Source organism: Danio rerio, chromosome 22 (genome assembly GCF_049306965.1).
Source record: "Danio rerio strain Tuebingen ecotype United States chromosome 22, GRCz12tu, whole genome shotgun sequence".
Classification (NCBI taxonomy): domain Eukaryota; kingdom Metazoa; phylum Chordata; class Actinopteri; order Cypriniformes; family Danionidae; genus Danio; species Danio rerio.
The window spans coordinates 32679621-32701417 of NC_133197.1; the positions used below are offsets into that span (position 1 = coordinate 32679621).

The window sequence follows — 21797 nt, forward strand, 5'->3', positions numbered from 1 at the left end:
TATCAGGGGTCGCCACAGTGGAATGAACCGCCAACTATTCTAGCAAATGTTTTACACAGCAAATGCCCTTCCAGTTGCAACCCAAAACTAGGAAACACCCATATGCACTCATTTACACACACACACACACACATACTTGTTTTTGTGCCCCATGGGGACTTGTGACTAGAAGGTTACATATGGGGACAGCAATTTCTAAATAAAATTAAGCCATAATTTCAACTCATATGTGTCCAGGGGATTTTTTTATCATAAAAACAATAATTTTTTATCAAGAATTCTGAAGTTTAAAAAAATGAATTTTTGTCAGGTTTTTCTATTCTTGTGGGGACGTCGCTATTTTGTCTTACCACAAGGAACCACCAGGTGTCAATATGACATACCAGTATATTATCATATTTTTATAATAAGTCACTGTAAGACTACAAATTACATTTAGACAACTATTAAAGAGTTATTTATAGGGGAAAATTGTGTGCATTTATATTTTATTGAATTTTACTTTTATCTTGCATTCTCTGTTTATTCTATGTTATATTACAATAGACCATTTCTAAGGGTGTAAACAGAAAAAAGTCTTAGCTTTTTTAATAAAATAAAATGTTTATCCTGCTCAGTTGTACACATATGTTGTTTTAATGTGCATTTAAATAATGTATGAGCATCTTGGCATTCTATCAAGCATTTTTTTTATTAGATATTCTGCGATACGCATAAAAATTAACGGAGACATAGCCAAATTTACGAGAATGTAAAAACTCAATACAACTCGGAAGTGTTTTAGTGTTTTAAACATTTATTTAAATGTTAACGTGAAAGTTTTAGTATACTGCTCTTTAAGCAGATGCATGTTGAGTTTTCTTAAACAAGATTCACATACATGTTGCCTTTAACAAAGACAAAACTGGTGAAGGCTCTTTTACATTTTTTTGCTTTAACGAAATCAAACTTGTTGCTTTCAACAATCATGAAAAAAAAACAGTGGTGAAGGCCCTTTCACCTACCTTTCACATTTTTTTTAAGTAATATATTTTCTTTCTTCCGGCAAACACGAAAAAAATAATTAGATGAAGGTCCTTACCTTTCACAATTTTTTCTTTAGGGAATCAATGCGATTTTTTACATAAAATTTCACCCCCTCCCAACTTCTATTTTGAAGTGCTGCTGGGGAACTTTCGATACAGTTCATGCACTGGGCTTTACCAGGAACCTTTCCAGACATTATGAATTCCATCATTGTCTTCTCCACGGCCTTGATCTCCTCCACAGACCACCTTCTTCGCTCGTTTTGTGAAGATCCTGAATAAAATTTAAAACATAATTAGTGAAAAAAAGACTTAAAGACCAAATAAAACTAATTCATGGTCTTCAGTGTGTCTCATTGTTTTTAAAGTTGTATACACATTTTTGCTAAAATTTAGTTGATGGCTGACAATCTGTCATGTTTACATCACCCAGCAATAAAAGGAAAAAAATGCTTGCAATTAGTCACCATGTAAGTTTAACTATTCTCATAAATTACAGCAAGATGTCTAAAATTTTTAGTTATTAGTTATTTGTGAGCTTCTGCATGCAGGCCACTTTTCATATGCTAACGAATATGTCATGCTATCAAAAATCAGATAATTTCAGAAACTGATTTTTATTTGTTTACATTCAAATCAGTTAAGCAGCTGCAAAGAAAACCACATTTACATACGATTCTAAGGTTTGACAGATCAAAAGCAGTAGCTAAAAAATGACTAATTATGACTTTTTTACTGTACTGTACCTGCAAATGCAGCACTTTTTTGTGATTCTGCATCAACTTTGTGAGTCAACAACATGATTTAAGGCTTTAATTAAACAGTATATGTAATATTACTGCTGCCCCTATATAAAAGTGCCCGCAGTATGGAGCAGGCAGTATTGATTGAATTCATGGATAATGACTAGAAGGAAATCCGTTTGTGACGTCTACCTTGCATGTACATGAATAAACTTTAGAAGAAAAACAGAAAGGGCAACTTATTTCAGAAGACATTTTAAAAAACAGCTTACTCTTTGTTCTGTGCGGTTCCTGCAAGTCCTTGCTAGTCGGCTGCAGTTTTTTAGGATTCTTGCCTCCTACAAACATACGAGTACAACTGAGAACATTATTCAGTAATGGCACAGAATACCTACTAAGTAAATTACCAGTAAATGTGTCACACATGTATTTAAGAAAATATTAGCAGTCGAAACAAAACATATTTTCACTTTATCCTCAGGATATAAAAATATATAATATAGAACATATAGATTAGAAAAATAATGAAAGCAAGTAAAGGGCAAATCATAAAAGCAGTGCACAGAATGAATTTTATTCACAATTATAACAACGTCAGAAGTTTTTAAAGCATCTTTTTTATTTAAATCTCATTACCTTTGGATGGTTCTTGGTGTTGTCCAACCTCAGCAGACTTCTTTGATTTCTCTGAAAAACAATACATCTCTTTTAGCACAAGATTTTTCAATAATAACTCCTAAATACCAATATCAGACCGTTGTCACAGCCACCTCCCCAACCTGAATCCCAGTACACCTGACCACAGTTCCCTAATAACTGATTAATTACACCCCTCATCAGTTTCCTTTATAAGCAATTACTCTGCACTTACCCATTGCTACTTACCTGTTATTGTCAACACATTTGTTCATTTCGCTAACCAATCCTTCAAAGCTTTCAGTATGGCCACAGAAGCACTCTCGACCTCCAAACATTTATTCTGTTTCCACCCAGGTTCATCCACCATTGGCAATTTCACTCACCAGACTTTGACAGTAGCTAGTGGGTGGAACGAGACCGTGCTCATTAGAACCTATCAACAAAGCTTGAACCCAAACATTCGTTCTGCTATTATGATGTACAACACCATTGAGTAATGGTGTCTACCTATTGCCTATTCCAATCACTATCTGCTTGCCATATCTCCAACGCCACTCACGAGCTTGCCTCCTATGCTGCCTGTACTCCGGTACCAGATCTCTTGCAAGTGTACCTTACCCACGTCTCAAGCACAGAAGCTGAATGCCACCTACCTGCTAAAGTATGTTTATTCTGCGCTGCCCCTGGACATTTATTCATAGACTGCCTCATCAAGCCCCACGTCCAGTGTTGAATCCTGATACCCAAATCATGTCAGTGGTCGCATCAGAGTATTCTGCATTACAGGATGTCTTTAGTAAATGGGCAACCCCTTATCTTCCATCTCATCAGACATGGGACTGCACTATCCAGCTGCTGCCTAGAGCACAAGGCTATGGAGGAGTGTGTGGAGGACTTAATCATCAATCTCACTGCCTGCTTCCAGGTTCTTCTTTGTGGGCAAAAACAATGGAAGTCTCCATTATTGCATTACATTTACATTTTACATTTAGTCATTTAGCAGATGCTTTTATCCAAAGCGACTTACAAATGAGGACAAGGAAGCAACTTACACAACTATAAGAGCAACAGTGAATAAGTGCTGTAGGCAAGTTTCAGGTCTGTAAAGAAAGTATAAGAAGCAAGAACATTAGTAATTTTTTTTTTAATTAGTGGAGGAGCCAGAGAGGCAATTGCAGATTAGTAAGGAAGGTGGAGACTAAATAGTTGAGTTTTTAGTGGTTTCTTGATGACAGCGAGTGACTCTGCTGTTCTGATGCAGTTAGGGAGTTCATTCCACCAACTGGGCAGATTGAATGCGAGAGCTCGGGAAAGTGATTTCTTTCCTCTTTGGGATGGAACCACGAGGCGACGTTCATTCACAGAACGCAAGTTTCTGGAGGGCACATAGATCTGCAGGAGTGAGAGCAGATAAGAAGGAGCAAAGCCAGAGGTCGCTTTGTAAGCAAACATCAGAGCTTTGAATTTGATGCGAGCAGCAACTGGCAGCCAGTGCAAACAGATGAGCAGTGGAGTGACATGTGCTCTTTTAGCTTCATTAAAGACCACTCGTGCTGCTGCATTCTGAAGCAGCTGAAGAGCATTAAATACCACACACTGAACTCCCAGGTAGTCCAGTTGCCTTACTTACCGACTGGAAGATGTAAAAGACAGCTTTCGTCAACCCTTTTGGTACTGCAAGTACCAGGTCATGCTGTATGTACTCCCCATCTTCCCAGCCATCTTTCATTATGCAAGGTGTTTTGTGAGTTCCTCCATTGTTTTGTTATTGTCTATATTGAAGACATCCTGATTAACTCCCTTAACTTGGCCAAATAGTGCCAGCACATCACAGCGGTCTTATAACATCTTTGCCTACAAACCCTTCTGTGCACAGATGACAACCTACTGGGACACCCAGGCAGTAGAAGACCCTCTGGCTCCTGCAAGCTTGGTATTGGTGGCACAGTGAATGCCAGTGGCCAAAGATGTCATCAGCTCCATCCGTCCCCAACATCACATAAGAGTATCAGGAGCCTCCTCTGGAGAAGACTGTAATCTCAGGCAGTCACCACAGCCACCTTCCCCACCTGAATCCTAATCAATCCGATCAAAATCCCCTGCTTACATTTTTATTGCACCTCTGCGCTCCATCATCAGTTCCTTTTATTAACAGTCACTCTGCTCTTACCCAGAGTTTGATCTACGGTTCACACCAATGAACTTACCTGACTCACCCATTGCTACTTACCTGTTTGCTGTTGTTGGTTCTTTGTGTCCTGGTGCCTTTGTCTCCTGGTCTCATTGTTTTCTGTGTTCTCCTAGATTAATACCACTACCTGCACACAAAGACTCTAAAATAAGCAACAGGCCAATAATGATTACCTGCTCCACTCAGTGCGATGTTCAGACCTAACTTTGTTAACCGCATCAGCTAAACTCTCCCACTCTATTTTTTTCTTTTGTTATTAATTCTGGAGGACAAACTTGCAAATAAAACAGTTTTTCTCTGGTCTACCTCCGAAAACAGCACCTCACATTCACATTCTGTTCAAAGTTCCTCTTTTTGCTTCATTTTGCCGTTACTTTTTCGTTGGGTTTTGCCAAAGTAGAGTCATTAGCATATTCATACGGGGGAGGAGGCAGGGAGGGGTTTTGTGCTCGTGCATGTTGCGCTCAGTTTCACGTTCATTCAGATGTACAAACAGAATATGCGCGAGATTTGGCGTACGCAGTGTTTCATACATCTGAATTTTTTTCTGTGTTTTAGTATGATTTCCACGCAAGTCTTCGTACATGAGGCCCCTGGTCTCTTGATTTATCCTGTCTCCAGTCTCACTGTGTGCATGACTACAGCAATGACACCCAGTTTTTTTTCCCAAGTAATGTGTACCATTTTCCACCTTTCCCATCATTTCCCTTCAGTTGAAGAACATTGAGAATTTAATAAGATCATAACTAATGAGAATGTTTAAAATAATACTTTTAATTGTCACTTATTGTGCTGTGTGCTTTAAGAATATGTTGTCCTTAATGTTTTTTTTCGGGACTAAAAGCAAGCTGAAAAGAAAAGTGAATGATGTGTGTAAACAGCAGAAGTGATTTCCTCCATGTTTAGGCGAACACACTTTCACTTTCATGCAATGAAGATAATGCACAGAGGAAAGATGACTGTGGAGCTGCATTTTTCACTGGTGTCTAAACACCAAGAGCTGTATGATAAACACAACAGCAACAACAATGTCAGCAGGAGGACATTATTATGGAGAGTAGCAAACATGATTTAATACTGAGTTTCATTTCACTTTTCTTCCATGACATGTACAAGCCTTAACACTGACAATACATGACAATAAACCATACATTTGCTTTTATTTTACTATGTTTGTGGTCATTATTCCTTGCTAAGCACAAAACAAATAACACACATTACACATACAGTACCTGCTGAATTTGAAGGTGAGGCACCATTTCCAGTTGACTCAATCTCATTTTCAGACTCGGATCCATCACTGTCCAGCAAAAGTTTCTCTATAACAGATAAAATTATTAGGCAACAACTTTTGAATAACATTCAACAATTGTCTATAACTAATGCTGGTGTTCCCGGTAATAACCCGGGAATACTTTACCTTGGGGATCAATCTGGATTTCATCCAAATTCTGTCCTTTAAACTGTGAAAGCTGTCCTCGTTCCATGGCCATCAAGACTTTGCTAATTTTTGCTAGCTGCAATGTGCCTTCAGGAAGTCTGTAATATTGCCTGTGGACCCTGATGTCATGCCCTAAAAAATCTGCGAGGTTATCCATTTCATTCTCTTTTAAGTTTAGCACCTTGGACATAGTGGCCATGTGCTTTCGCAGTTTGGTGGAGGACAATGCCTCGGGGTGCTTTGCTCCACAGCTTTTTGCTATGTTACGAATGACGTCAGATCCTCTGAAGAAAGTGAGAGCTTGGGGTCTTCCGAACATAAAGACGTTCTCATCTGGCACATCACAGCTGCGGCGAGTCTTCACCAACAACTCCATTGAGACGACCATATCAGGAGTGAGTAAAATGGGGACTTTTCTGCCACGTTTTCCTCGGACTTCGATTCTTTGAAAATGACTACAAAGTGACTTCTCTAGATCGGACAGAGCAAGCTCAACATCCGGATGAGTTGAGGATGTGTCCCTTAATGTAAACGAATTAAGTGACATCTTAGACACCTCTCCTTCCCTTCTTCGATTAAATAGTATCACCTGACAAAGCGTGACTTTGGCAAGTTCTGCCCAGTGCTTCATACTTTGTTCTTCCTCAAGTCTTGCTTGATATGCCTTACTTTGGCAGTCAAGATACTGATGCATTTTCTTCACATCTTCCGCAAACGGAAGAAGCTGTGGACAGTTCCATTTAACTTCACTCAAATTACGAAGGGCCTGGGATGACACACACTCACTCCATTTAGTGTCACATATTTGCTTGAAGGCTTGCACGTTGCTAAGACTATTCTTATCATCTGCCATCATGGCATCACACTCAATAATGCTGGCCATCTTCTTGAGGTTGTGCCCTAACTTCAGTGCTAAAGATGGTGTTTTAAATGTGCTTGTCTCTTCGTTCAAGCCAGCTACACTGTGAACTGCTTGAATAACATAAGGGAAATTAGCTGGAATAAAGAAATCAGACACCTCCTTCAGCTTACCATTTTTTTTCCCTTCGAGGACAAGACGTCCAGTTTCACGCATTTTTTGCCTGATGTATTCATGCTTCGTAACATCATGGCCATGCTTATTGAAGAGATGTTGCCCTAATTTCAGTATGATTTTCTCTTTGCGGACAACATGGGTTATCTCATCGTCATGCATATCAAGCACCATTTTCCAAAACCTTTCACTTATACTGTCTGGAACAGGTTCAGCATATGAGCAAAGTGACTGAACACGAGTTTTCCCTGGCTTCATTTTGTTAATTTTCTGGCTCAGCTGGCATCTTTGCATATGCCGCCATAGCGATTTTCTTTTTAGATACGCTGAACAGTTAATGCAGTGCAAATAATCACTTGCATTTACTGGTGCAGTGGATTGTTGTTTAGGAATCACCGTTCCTCTTCCTTCACTGAGTACCTGAGCGTTATGACATCGGTTCCCCTTATTCCTTAACAAACTCAGCTGTATTTTTCGCTCTTTAGAGCCTTTCGGAAAAGCAATCGCTCTTGCCACCTCTGGCTTATCTTTATGTTTAGACTCTAGGTGACGTGCGATTTTACTGAATGGTTTGAAGCAGAATAGGCAGTAAAACTTTTTGTTATATAGTCTGGCTCCATCTTTTTTTTTTTTGAGCATCATGACATTCACATTAAGATTATTGGGTGAATGTGATTCTTCATGTTCTCCTGATGAAGAAGATTGAAGTGAACTGTCCTGTTTGTCAGATGCAGAGGATTGTGAAGGAGACGCACGTCTTTTTTTACATGCTGGAACATTTGAAGTTGACTTTACCTTTTTCTTATTATTACTTATCTTTTTTACTAAACTCTCTACTTTTTCTGAAGTGTTACTGTCAGACTCTTCAGTATCTGGCACGTAATCATCCTCACTGATATCTGATCTTGATGAAGATTCTTCTGAAGCATAACCAAGTATTTTCTTGTTAAGCTACAAATAAAAGCCACAAGTTAGAAATCAGAAGTGACAAGACCAACGACATCTTAAAATTATGTGTATATCTGCAGCCACTGAATCGCTGGTAGTCATGACAGGCTACCAGTTTGTAACATTTTAAAAATATATATCTTATTTTGTGCTAAAAAGAAAAAACTGTGTTTTCAACCTTTTGAGGCTAAGTAAATAGAAAACAAAAACAATTTTTGGGGTAAACTATAACTGTGGCTCACTGTCTAGACTGCATACTAAACACAGTGCTGAAATCTGGCACAGGTGCTCTAGTGCATGCTAACACACTACCAAATTTGGGGGCCAATTGCTGACTAGAGAGCACTGCAAACTGAAAATAACAAGTTTTGATGGCATGGTGAAAACACAAATCATACTTAACATAAGACTCACCAATCAAATTGAATCATTTTACACAACTAACCTTTGTTTCACACTTTGAAATCAAAAAATAAATTTTCTCGCGTTCCTCATTTAAAGTTTTTATATACGCCTTCATATAAAAATATTTAAATGCGTGTATGTGTGTGTGAGAGATCGACGAACGAGTGCTCACTTCACTGCTCTGCAGATGCTGTGAACGGCTGGGTATATTTATTTTGGAGATAATATAAAATATGTTACGTACATACGTTGCTGCTGTTACGTACAAATTACGTATCAACTCAACACAATAATATCATATTACATCTAGACAAAATAGCCTAAGCTATATTAAATTAATTTAAAGAAATATTGTATATAATAAAAACATTAAATAAATAAACCAATATAAAATAAAAGCTATATCAATTTAGGTATATATAATTCATATAAATTAATTGGTTTCAAGCCATTTTTAACTTTCATTTTACAAAGGCCTATCTGGAAAAAAAGATATTTTCTAAAAACAATAAACAATGGAGGAGTTTTGAAATATTATTTATAAAGTATTTGGAGATGATGATATTAATCAAATCGTGCAAACAGAGCATTTTTGGGTGAGCGAAAGCAAAACTACCTTCTTCTTGTTTTTTATTATGGCTGGTGCGCTCGGTCATCCCTCTGTTAGTGGCGAGACCACTCGATGCACGATGCCAGCAGTCGGCCAGCGAGTAAACTAATATAATGAATAAATATACATAGGCCTATGCGTATACATCATTTAATGCATTTAATAGGTTTGCATTCTGCACTGCGAGTCATTGGCCTGACAGTGGAAACGCGACATAATTTCAGCCTCACTGCTCAAGCTCTCGGACTATTGGCTCAGCCCGGCCCGATAAAAGCCCTGGCTCGCACTAGCCCAACAGTGGAAATGTATGGAGCTAGATTTGTTTCTTTATTATTCAATCAAAAATATTTAGTTTTAAAGTAAAATTAAGTATGTTGTAATTAAAGAATTAAAGATTTCAAATAAAAAACACGTTTATTTAAAAAACTTATGTCAATGATAATAAAATATTTTGGATTGCAAAAATAAACACTTGTCCTATTATGCAGTTACCACAATTTTCATTGCATACTCATTAATTTTGCTCTCTTTTCTGCTGTCTTTTATTGCACATCTAGAATCTTTGCTTGCAGGTTGAAATATTTTGCTTGTGAGTTGAAAAGTTTTGAACCCTTGAATGCCGGGGTTAAATTTGTGTCTTTATTACTCAAACAAACATATGAAGTTTGACCAAAACTAGGTAGAATGCAATTAAAAAATTAAAGATTTAAAATAATAAAAAAACATTTATTTAAAAAAATTCACACTACAAAAAATAAACTATTGCCATGTTATGCGGTTACCACCAGATTAATGCACTGTGTGCTCATTTATTTTGCTTTCGGTTTTGTTTCATTTTTTGCTAATCTAAAATCTTTGCTTTTGAGTTAAAAAGTTTTGCGAGTTGAAAACTGCAGCTCAGTGGGCGGGATCTTCTGAAACACCTTATTCTATTAGTCATCTTGATTGAGGTCACCGGTTGGCCACGCCCATTACATTTTCGCGCGGTTGGAATGGACTGCCTTGCCTTCTGTGACAGGAGCGAGCTATGGCGAGCAGCAGGTCTTCTTCAAGGTAGGTTAACTGAAACTGTATAATAACTTGTGTATTACCATACATATTTCCCATCTAAATATGTTACGACTGCTAGTATTAAACTCTGTCTAGTCAGTGATATTTTTGAATTCTCTCGATAAACTAACATTAGCTGTCGGCCATCAGTACTGTACAGTTGTAAAGGGCAACGCAAGGCCAGAGTAATTTGGAAAATATACATTGATGTATTATTAAAGTCAGGCTTTTTGTCTGTAGATGATGGCCAGGTGTACAGTAGGTCTGCAAACAGACTGGGATACATTCTCGGCAACCCATTAATCTTCAGTTAGTTTCCAGACAAAAGCTACTGTGTCTTTGAACTGGAGCATCATATTTATTCTCCACTGTTAGAAAATGTAGTAACTCAGTGTATGTATATTTCATTACAAACGTGACAAATATTTATTTAGTATATTTCGTTTCGCATATAAATGTTAGTTCATACATTAGTTAACTTGAATTAATTATGAACAGGATATCTGTTAAGCAATAATTAATCTTTGTTAATGTTAACTAAACATATTAATGCATAAGTTAAAAAATGATGGTGAACGAGTTTGTTTAGCATAAACTTTGGTAACGTTAACTTAGTCATGTTCTATTGTATCTCCTTATATTAACAGCTTGATGTTATTAGCCAATGTTTATGGACAAATACAATAATGTATTTGTTCACTGACTAGATAACATAACTAAATAAACAGCATTTATTCAGTAATACTACATTTTTGTTAACGGAAACTTATACAAATAGTAATGTCACTTAATGCAGCAAATACTGAACAACTCACATTCTTCAACAGGCATGTCATTCATGTTTGTAGACTTTTTACTAACATGATTTATCTCTAGCAAAGCATTAGTTGAGGGAATTAGGAACATTGTTGTAAAATGTGCACTACTTCAACACGCTACATTTGTAAACTGACTTACCACTAACCCAACATTATAACTGATGTGTTACTAACATCTTTGGGTTTATTACAAAGCAGTAATTAATGATTTTACTGGATATATATATATATATATATATATATATATATATATATATATATATATATATATATATATATATATATATATATATATATACATACACATATATATATACATACACATATATATATATACATACACATATATATATATATCAGGAACAATTATGTTAGTAAAGAATTAACGTTAGAGAGGTGCACACTTCATAATAAGCTTTCTGATTTCCTTAAAAAATGCTCAGTTACTGAGTGATAAACCATGTTAGTAAAGAGTTTGCAAATGTTAGTAACACAATATACAATGTTGAAGTCGTTTTGAAAAGTAACAGGGCAGTTTGCAGGTTATCTTCGCTATATAATTTGTTTAGGCATTATTGCAAATATTTGGTCTTTAAAGGAACTGGTATAAATCAGTTGTAAAGTAATAAATGTATTTATAAAACAACAATACATAGACACGAGAGATATGTGGATTATAAATATTACATTAATCAGAACAATTTTCTCATCTGTTTCTTCGATTTATTCTTACAGGTTGATCACTCAGTCTTAGCGGGCGTAAAACATCTGCTTTGACTCCTCCGATGTCCACATCTGGGCTGACTCCACAGACGTTTACATCTACACTGTCTTAAATCAACGAATCAACATCCACAATGATTCCACAGGCGTCTCCATCTGCATTGTCTACTTAGACATCAACATCTGCACTGACTGACCAGACATTTATTCACTAAACTCTTCAATCACCACCTGATGTGTGTTGAATTATTTTCTGGAATTGTGTCGGATTTGGACAATAGTAGATTTTGACTTTTTATAAGTGATTTTAAATGTATTTTTTTATACATTTATTGTTTCCCTTTCTGGAATTTATTTTGCATTGAAGAAATATAAATGTTTTATTTTATTTTATTAATTCAGCTAAAATATTTCCCAGCTGTAGCTTTTAATAACAAAAATACTGTTACATAAATGGTATAATACACTTTACTGCAGTATAGTAAAGCACTATAGCATGTGTCTGTATAAATTATATTTTTATGCGGAAGACATGTGTAGAAGATACATTTATTTAGTAGTGCATTTGCCAACATATACGTATTTTTTATACGGTATACGGTTTAAGTAATAATACAGTAGTAGTAGGGATGTTAAAAAATGCCTGTCAGCTATAATTTAACATAAAATCGTGGCAGCGACCTAAATCTACCTTTTAAAAATGAGTTTACAGTCCATCTCATGTATATATATATAACGTTTTCACGCGATTGTACTGGACTCCTTTAGTGACCAGAGCGAGCAACAGGTCTTCTTCAAGGTAAGTTAACTGAAACTGTATAATAACTTGTATATTACCATCCACATTTTCCTAAACTCTGTCTAGTCAGTGATATTGATGAATACTCTCGATTGACTAACATTAGATGAAATATGTGCAAGATATATATATATATATATATATATATTAGATATATATATATATATATATATATATATATATATATATATATATATATATATATATATATATATATATATATATATATATATAAATAAAACAATACATGTGTTCAAAAGTATGTGCACAGCTGAGACGTGCACAACTGTGTTCTCCATCGCATCTGCATCCAGATTATATTGGTGGACTTACAGCTAATCTGACTGGACAGAGTTTAATACTAGCAGTCGTAACATATTTAGATGGGAAATATGTATGGTAATACACAAGTTATTATACAGTTTCAGTTAACCTACCTTGAAGAAGACCTGCTGCTCGCCATAGCTCGCTCCTGTCACAGAAGGCAAGGCAGTCCATTCCAACCGCTCGAAAATGTAATGGGCGTGGCCAACCGGTGACCTCAATCAAGATGACTAATAGAATAAGGTGTTTCAGAAGATCCCGCCCACTGAGCTGCAGTTTTCAACTCGCAAAACTTTTTAACTCAAAAGCAAAAATTTTAGATTAGCAAAAAATGAAACAAAACCAAAAGCAAAATAAATGAGCACACAATGCATTAATTTGGTGGTAACCGCATAACATGGCAATAGTTTATTTTTTGTAGTGTGAATTTTTTTAAATAAATGTTTTTTTATTATTTTAAATCTTTAATTTTTTAATTGCATTCTACCTAGTTTTGGTCAAACTTCATATGTTTGTTTGAGTAATAAAGACACAAATTTAACCCCGGCATTCAAGGGTTCAAAACTTTTCAACTCACAAGCAAAATATTTCAACCTGCAAGCAAAGATTCTAGATGTGCAATAAAAGACAGCAGAAAAGAGAGCAAAATTAATGAGTATGCAATGAAAATTGTGGTAACTGCATAATAGGACAAGTGTTTATTTTTGCAATCCAAAATATTTTATTATCATTGACATAAGTTTTTTAAATAAACGTGTTTTTTATTTGAAATCTTTAATTCTTTAATTACAACATACTTAATTTTACTTTAAAACTAAATATTTTTGATTGAATAATAAAAAAACAAATCTAGCTCCATAGAAATGCGGCTAATGACTTGTGATGGCTTTGGAGAGTTTAGATGTTGAAAAATACAGTTCTATGAATCACTAGTGGCTGCTTACCTTTGTCTCTTCTTTAGCACAAGCTGTCACCTCATCCACTGCAAATTCTGTCACAGAAGACAGGAATGTTATTCAGGTTGACAATGAACAATGCCAATATGGCTGTTCATACTAAAGTAAAACATTCCTTTCAGTAAAACTTCAATACATTTTTTGTTTGTTTCCTTGTACTAGTTACAGTTCTAAAACCCTTAAAATAAATATCACTATAGGATAACAAATCCAGAAGACTTAGCAAAAGCCTTATCAACAACACACAGAACACTTAAAAAATAATGTCTATGTTTAGTTAACCATTAAAATAATGCAGGATTATGCTGGATATTTCTTTTTTTAAAGGTTGTGCTCTAACAAAGTTAAACTCAGGTTAGTCTGGCTCAAAAAGTGGAGTATGATTCTTATATGTAAGGATTATTTTGAGTACTAGCTAACAGGACAATTCATGATCTTAACGTTACCTGTGCATCCAGAGTATCTGTCACTTTTATCGCCCTGCAAGCACAAGTGTGATAATCAGTCAAACATCATGCTCTAACATTACCTTATACTGTCATTACAACTGCAATACTGTAGTATAATTTGACAATAATTAAATATTCAACACTGTGAAATAAGACTAGACATATTTATGACATTTGACTGAAAATTAGCATTTTTTAAATCTAGAAAACTCCCTTATAAAACTAGAAATATTGTACTGAATTAATTTAAATTGTCTCTTGCATTACTGAAGAACAACATTCCTATTTTTGTGGATAAAAGTAAATAGATTTTGCCTGGCCAGAGGCCTGCTGCACGTGCAGGTCGCTAACGTTAACAATAACAAAAATTATCAAAACATCTTGGTAAAAATATGCAGTCTGGCAAGAACATGAATTCAAACAATATTTCAAAAGTAAACGAAGATTACACGTAAATGTACGCAAATATAGTAAACGTTTAATGTACAGTTAAATTGCAAAATCTCTTAAGCAATTCCAACGTTTGGCTTAAAACGCGATCGTAAGAATCTAACTTTAACGTTACAGTTAAAGTTACCCTAACTAATATTATTGTCAGCTTGATACATTAATCTGTACTTTCTGCAAAGCAGCTTCGAGATTATGCCGATTATCAAAAGCGCTTGAGACATAAAATAACGCGATTTTTATGATATAATATAGTTGCAAACAATACATAAACATAAACATTCGAATATATTGAAGTGATCGTACAAATCATAAACTTACCTGTCCTTCAGACATGTTGACGTCTTCGCGCCTTTACTCACAGCATCCTCTCTGACCCTGTCCTGCTGTGTCGCAGGTGTGTGTGTGTGGGGGGGAGGGGATGGTCGCGGTGGGGACGCAAAATCTCCGGTCACGTGTAATGTCACACACTCTCCCGCGCTGCTTTAGCGCGGGTCGCCGACTGAACCGCGGTCTGGCGCATGCATACACAGCGGATGGCCTTCAGCAGCAATCCAGCACTGACAGCTCTAATGTGTCAGTCGAACTTTTACTCGAAATTATTCAGCTTATTACCCGAACATATTTGCTCTAACTAAATAAATGCATTATGGTTAAAGGGAATTTTAATAGCTTAACGAAAAAAAGTTATAATTAAGATACAAAGAACCCCCTTATTATTAAATGCTGTATTCTGACAACACATAAATAAATGGATCCCATTTAGAACTATTAAAGAATTCACAAAAAAAAAATTCATTAACTATTACAAACACTTGTAATAAATAAAGGCATTCAATCCTGCTGTCAGGGTGTAAATAATACAACATGTGTTTTATTATGTTTCCATTCATTCATTCATTCATGTTTAGTCCCTGATTGGGGTCGCCATAGCGGAATAAACTGCCATTATGTGTCCATTATGTTTTATTATAATACCAACATTTGGTAATTTAACATTTTGGACCACATAAATGTATTAGATGTGATGCATTGACCATGCACACCTACATACATCCATTACTTTATTATTAAAAGGGAATAAACTACTTTTTATTACAACTTATCTGAACATCATTATCAAAACTCTTTAATATGTCCAGTCAATTTAATATGAGCATGTAATACCATCTAACTACATCTTTATGGTATTCTTTAAGGCAAACAGGCCTAAATAAATGCAAGGCCCTTAAAATGGTTTGTTCATCTTCAACTACTGATACCAGCACATCACAGGCCTATCTAATAGAAAGTGTGGCAAAATGAAATGGTTTGTGGGAATATTCCTGAGCAGGTATAATAGCTTACATGATGGTAGCTCCAGAGAGCCTCACAGCACCTACACTGCTCTTAAAGAGAGTCTAGCAGCAGAGCGAGTGAAGCAAGAGTGTGGAGGGGTTGTTGCTGGATCAGATATGTTTGTGGCCGGAAGTTAACGAATATGATTTATATTATCTATTAAATTACCCAATAAATAGTATTTCATTAATGTCTACAACCACCCTAACCGTCACAGTACTGTAAAAATATAAATTATTGTTATACAGTGTCATAAAAAATGCTTCTGTATTGATGTGTATTTGCAGTTCCGGCCGGCCTTGTATCCTATCTACACTTTACTGTGTGGAGGGAGAGAGCTGACATCTAAAGATGGCCTCATACTGTAGATCCATGAACCTGATTCTTCCTGCTAGTTTCAAATTATTTCAACACAACACCAGAAGTAACTGAAGTTGTTTACTGTTATTAATGTGTTATTTAAATGCACCGTTTACTTAGATACTTAGAAGTGATTGAAATGAAAGGTGTAAAACAGAACAGAAAGTGATTCAGAGCTGTTGTTCTCCTTGATGTCCTGAAAAACAGTCTGTATTAATTTTGAAGCTCATTAACGGCATCCTTAAAATAAAAGCAAACTATCTCTCTTTTCACACTTAGTTGTAATGTTCTAGACAAGGTCTGAAACCATGTCAGCACTTCTGTTGCTACTGCCTTCTCTTAAGCTAGATCCACCTTTAGGATGGCATAAAAGTGTCTTCCATAATTTAATACTCCCATAATTCTTGAAAGAATATACAGAAATCCTTAACTTAGAAATAAAATGTTTTATGTATGTAAATCTACTGTACATGTAAATTCCCATAGACTATTGTGATAAAGAGACATTGTTCATTATTTCCAGGATTTATGTAACCCTTGTGAGGGCAAAAAACCATAACGATTTGGTCCCTGTAGACATTTAACATTTGGAATCACGGAAGTCAATGTGCTGCTCTGTTTATGGCAGAAGCCCATCATGTCCAGGCACCTGATGTAAGAAGTACTGGCCCTCTTGAAGCAGATGCTATATCCATTAACAGCTCTGCTAAAAGGACTAAGCTAAAACTTGTGTACTGTGATGACCGGTCCTGCACTTTGGCCTTTTTGCTGCTCCTTGTGTAACGCAGACACTATAGCATGCTTGAATCAGCCATTGCCCCTATACTTGCTCATTCCCTATAGCAGCCCTGTCTTGATGCTGGAACAGGTTTTTAAACTTTATTCAGATCTATTTATTTCACATTGTTCACATGCTTAAACTTCACAAAGACAGATGTAGCCTACTGTAGCCGACCAATTCAACCTAACAGTAGGTCAAAACTTAATTTTTTGACCCATGTTTATTAGTAACATGGTTCAGCCGGGCCAGGTATATTCTGTTTATGTTCTGTGTTCTCGCATCATTCATTCTTCCAAGCTAACCTGGCTATAGGTCTCCATAAGGACACAAGTCTGTTCTCTGTGTTCTCATTTACAATCAATAGTGATTTTCTCATTAAAGTCTGAAGGAAGAAATAAACCCTGTGTTTATTTTAATAAAATGTAGGCTAATCTAGGCAAAGCCAAACTTTAGTTTTTTAAATATAGATGCATACAGTAATACCATTGCATATGAACTGAGTATTACAATAAACCACACTAAAATATTTTAACCTTAACTGGTAATGTATTAATGCAAGAGTGAAATACTGGCTATGCTCCTTTTGATTTATTTATCAATAATGGATATTTATATCCTGAACACATAATGGATATTTGGAATCTGTTGTTAGATCTACAATAAATTGCATAAAGAGCATAATTTTTTAACATATCTAATATATTCTAATCAGTTGATGCCTTGTAATGTAATGTATTAAATAGTTTTTATGCTGGTCCATCAACAGTTAATGTAATAATTGAAGACAAGAAAGGGGGCGCTATAGAGTGGAGACAAAGTGACACACTTTTCCAGAACAATGACGTGGTGGGGACTGCAATATTCTGTGTGACCCCCAGGGGCGCATAGATACACAGTCACACAGAATATTCTCTTGAAAATGATCCCCAAGAGGACATTGGAGAAAATGCATGGGGTGTGTTCTAACACCATTTGGGAGGGGCTAGTGAGGCTTTGCCCGTGGGGACCTCAATTTAGGTCCCCACGGTGACATGAGTCCCCATGAGGCGGTGTGCATTCAGGTTTAAGTCCCCACCGGGATATAAAAACAAGAACACACACACACACACACACACACACACGCACGCACACACACACACACACACTACGGCCAATTTAGTTTATTCAATTCACCTATAGCGCATGTATTTTGACTGTGGGGGAAACCAGGTGTCCTGACATTTTATCCTACTCATCAGATTATGCTACCAACACTGTATGTGAATGGTTCTGGAGTTGGGGGGTCAGGGATTACATAGGTTAGGGCGATATTATAGCTTCATATCACACTACTCCACATTAAAACTTACACTGGTGGCAAAATCTGATAGGTAGCATCATTAGAAATGTGCTACTTACATTTTGAATGGGAGGTAGGACAATCTGACAAGGTAGGACAAATGGAGAGAACACCAGAGCACCTGGAGGAAACCCATGCCAACACGTGGAGAACATGCAAACTCCACACAGAAATGCTAACTGGCCAAGCCGGGACTTGAACCAGCAACCTTCTTGCTGTGAGGCAACAGTGCTAACCACTGAGCCACCCCACACAATATAAATATGAAGTCAAATATGTCATTTGTATATATTTCCATAGATCAGATTTCATTATGGCAAGTGACATCAGTTTCTTTGCGCTACAATTAGCTTACGGCAGCGCGTTAGCTTGTCTGTTTTCAGTATTAGCTTTTGAACAATACCTAGCATTTAGCTTAGGTGCTTGTCTTTCATAAATGTTGACAAACAATATAAACAGAGTGAAATGAACATAAAATGTGCAAATTCAGTTGCACAGCGGCAGGCTCTTTGATTATACTTGTGTTAAAGCTACATGCTAACACTAGCACAAGCTACATAATAATTTGTTTTAGAAGAATAATATAGTTCTCATGTACTGTGGCCCTCGGTTGCGTTGTTGTGCTAGCAGTAGCTGGTAGCCATTTCGCTGCAATGTGCTAATTTGTCCAGATAAAAGTCACACATTTGTCATTAAAAGTCCGCAGTTTCACCTCCATCTAGAGGCTCGTCGGGTGGATTCTGCCGCCGCACTCTGGCTTTACGGTTTTCAGACACCTGTTTCCACTTTAGCGTGCGATGCTTGTGCTGTCGCCGTTTCTCACGATACCAAAGGTGCTCGCAGTACTCGTCTGCCGTTAGCCCACCAACTCCCATTAAGTGTAGTTCCTTGTAGCTCCGCAATGAGGTTGCGTGATTTCCGGGAAGGTTGTTCTGGGCTCTTGACATTTGGTTCTGGGGGATGACGTGAAGCTCATAGCGAGCTAGCGTACGGGAGAAGGAGTGCTCGAAGGCCATGCAGAGGTACAGGCCAGCATTAGTAGAAGTTATCTGCTGGAGGAGCAGCCCACGCTGCATGTGGAGAAGGTTTTCTTCACCAGGAACTAACTGTGGGATAGAAAGAGGAAAGAGATTCTGCTGTCATTTACTCATTGTTATTATATCCTATTCAAGGGCATACATTTGCTCTTGACATTGGTGGGGACCTATGAACAAACTCCCCTCTTTATTAAATTCTCTCTTTGTCAGTTATTAAAGATGTTTTTAGCCCTATTGCAAATGAAACAGGTCTCATACAGCAGTATTAATAAAAGTAGATTGCTAAAGTAGATGGCTAAAAGTAGTAGGCTGATGTTTTTCTGACAAATAGTTTCAACCGAAATTCAATATGCTACTCTGAGAGATCATGAGTATTTGAAGGGATCATTATAATACTTTTACAATTAGCTGTTTATTCTTTAGTTAGTTTTCAGACCACATTCACAGACTAGGCCAGAGGTCCCCAAACCTGGAGGGCCGGTGTCTTGCTGATTTTAGCTCCAACTCTAATCAAACACAAATGAACAAGCCAATCAAGGTTTTACTAGGGATGTTTCTCAATTCCAAGAACGCAAAGAAAGTTCTTGCGTTCTTATGGAAACCCATCTTGCCAGGTGTCCTCGGAAGAACGAACTCTGGAGACCACGAGAACAGAGAATGCATCCTTGAGATGCTGCGTTTTAATGGTAAATTATTTAAACAGTGCAGCATTCATATAACAATTTATTGTGTTTTAGTGATGGGTCATTCATGAACGATTCGTTCATTTTAAACGAATCTTCAAAATGACTCGGGAACTACGAGTCCTCTCAGGGAGTGATTCGTTCATCCGCGCGTGTGCACATTTGTGCAGGTATCGTTAATTTAAAGTCTTCATCACATTGACAGAAGCCAATCAAATGCATTTAGAGGCGGAAAAAGAATTGATCCGCTCACCTCTCGAGTCCTCTATCGGGTCTGAGTCACTCGTTCATCACGAGCCAATCATACGCGTTTAGAGCCGGAAAAAGTTTTGATTCGTTCATCTCTCGAGTCCTCTATCGGGTCTGAGTCACTCGTTTCTCACGGGCCAATCATACGCGTTTAGAGCTGGAAAAAGAATTGAACCGTTCATCTCTCTAGTCCTTTATCGGGTCTGAGTCACTCGTTCATCACAAGCCAATCATACGCGTTTAGAGCCGGAAAAAGAATTGAACCGTTAATCTCTCTAGTCCTTTATCGGGTCTGAGTCACTCGTTCATCACGAGCCAATCATACGCGTTTAGAGCGGGAAAAAGAATTGAACCGTTCATCTCTCTAGTCCTTTATCGGGTCTGAGTCACTCGTTCATCACGAGCCAATCATACGCGTTTAGAGCGGGAAAAAGAATTGAACCGTTCATCTCTCTAGTCCTTTATCGGGTCTGAGTCACTCGTTCATCACGAGCCAATCATATGCGTTTAGAGCCGGAAAAAGTTTTGATCTGTTCATCTCTCGAGTCCTCTATCGGGTCTGAGTCACTCGTTTCTCATGGGCCAATCATGCGCGTTTAGAGCCGGAAAAAGAATTGAACTGTTCATCTCTCGAGTCCTCGGGTTTGAGTCATTCTCTCACGTGATGAACGAACGGTCATGGCTCGTATCAGCTTAGCCTGTGCATTGATTAAGATTATATGTGACTGTCAGTGTAACGTGAATGAACCCCTGACATTTGAAGACATGAAGAGGTGAGCTGAGCAAAGAAACAACAATACCTTCATAGACAAAAGAGCAGGTAAACATTGAATTATTATTTTCTCCTTCTTATATTCTATTTATGACTTATTTGTCGTGCAATCAAGCTTTTGGGCTAGTTGTAGATGTGTTTGGAAGCAATTCGTAACATTTTAATAATATTTTGGCAAATTGAACCAAATGAACGAAATGACTCGAAAAAAGATTTGTTCATCTTGATGAACGAGACTTAAAGATCCAAATCAGTAAAATGATCCGAACTTCCCATCACTATTGTGTTTCCCCTTTTCAAAATATATACTCTGCATAAAACCATTATCAATATACTCTGCAAATTATAAATAAAACAAATTTTTTATGCAAATTTCAGCAATACAAACACCCTTAATGTTTTTATTCCTTTATTAAGATGTTGATGGTAATGTTTACTTACACCGTTTCATTCAGGAAAGCTACTGAGTTAAATAAGTGATATCTCTGAACTTTAATAATAGCGCTTCCCACCTCCAGTCGCAATGACTTCTGGTACTTCCAGAGTGAGTTCGGTACTCATGACTGCATCGGTGCGTCCTCGATATCAAGATCACATCCGGGAAGTTTCACGCGTTCTCTGTACTTGCGGTCTTGAG

At 36.9% G+C, this 21797-nt stretch overlaps 2 protein-coding genes across 5 annotated transcripts in view; both read right to left on the reverse strand.

The window, feature by feature from the left end:
- Positions 1-776: 776 nt before the first annotated feature.
- LOC797542 (uncharacterized) lies at positions 777-14975 on the reverse strand. 2 transcript variants are annotated; one of them, XM_021473546.3, is made up of 8 exons: positions 14923-14975; positions 14152-14185; positions 13694-13740; positions 6019-8023; positions 5831-5917; positions 2405-2455; positions 2041-2106; positions 777-1299 (listed from the first exon to the last, which is right to left on the reverse strand). In XM_021473546.3, the coding sequence occupies exons 1-8, from the start codon at positions 14935-14937 to the stop codon at positions 1085-1087; spliced, it is 2520 nt and encodes an 839-aa protein (XP_021329221.1). In that variant the 5' UTR covers positions 14938-14975; the 3' UTR covers positions 777-1084. The 2 variants fall into 2 exon arrangements, with proteins under 2 accessions (XP_021329221.1, XP_073793605.1); XM_073937504.1 differs by lacking the exons at positions 5831-5917; positions 6019-8023.
- Positions 14976-17163: 2188 nt separating this feature from the next.
- The window catches only part of si:dkey-49n23.1, a 125110-nt gene continuing 120476 nt past the window's right edge, over positions 17164-21797 (reverse strand). For all 3 annotated transcript variants that reach the window (XM_682000.10, XM_068216482.2, XM_073937505.1), the window contains one exon: positions 17164-19525. In XM_682000.10, the coding sequence (XP_687092.1) occupies positions 19112-19525 (414 nt within the window). In that variant the 3' untranslated portion in view covers positions 17164-19111. The remainder of the gene's footprint in view (positions 19526-21797) is intronic.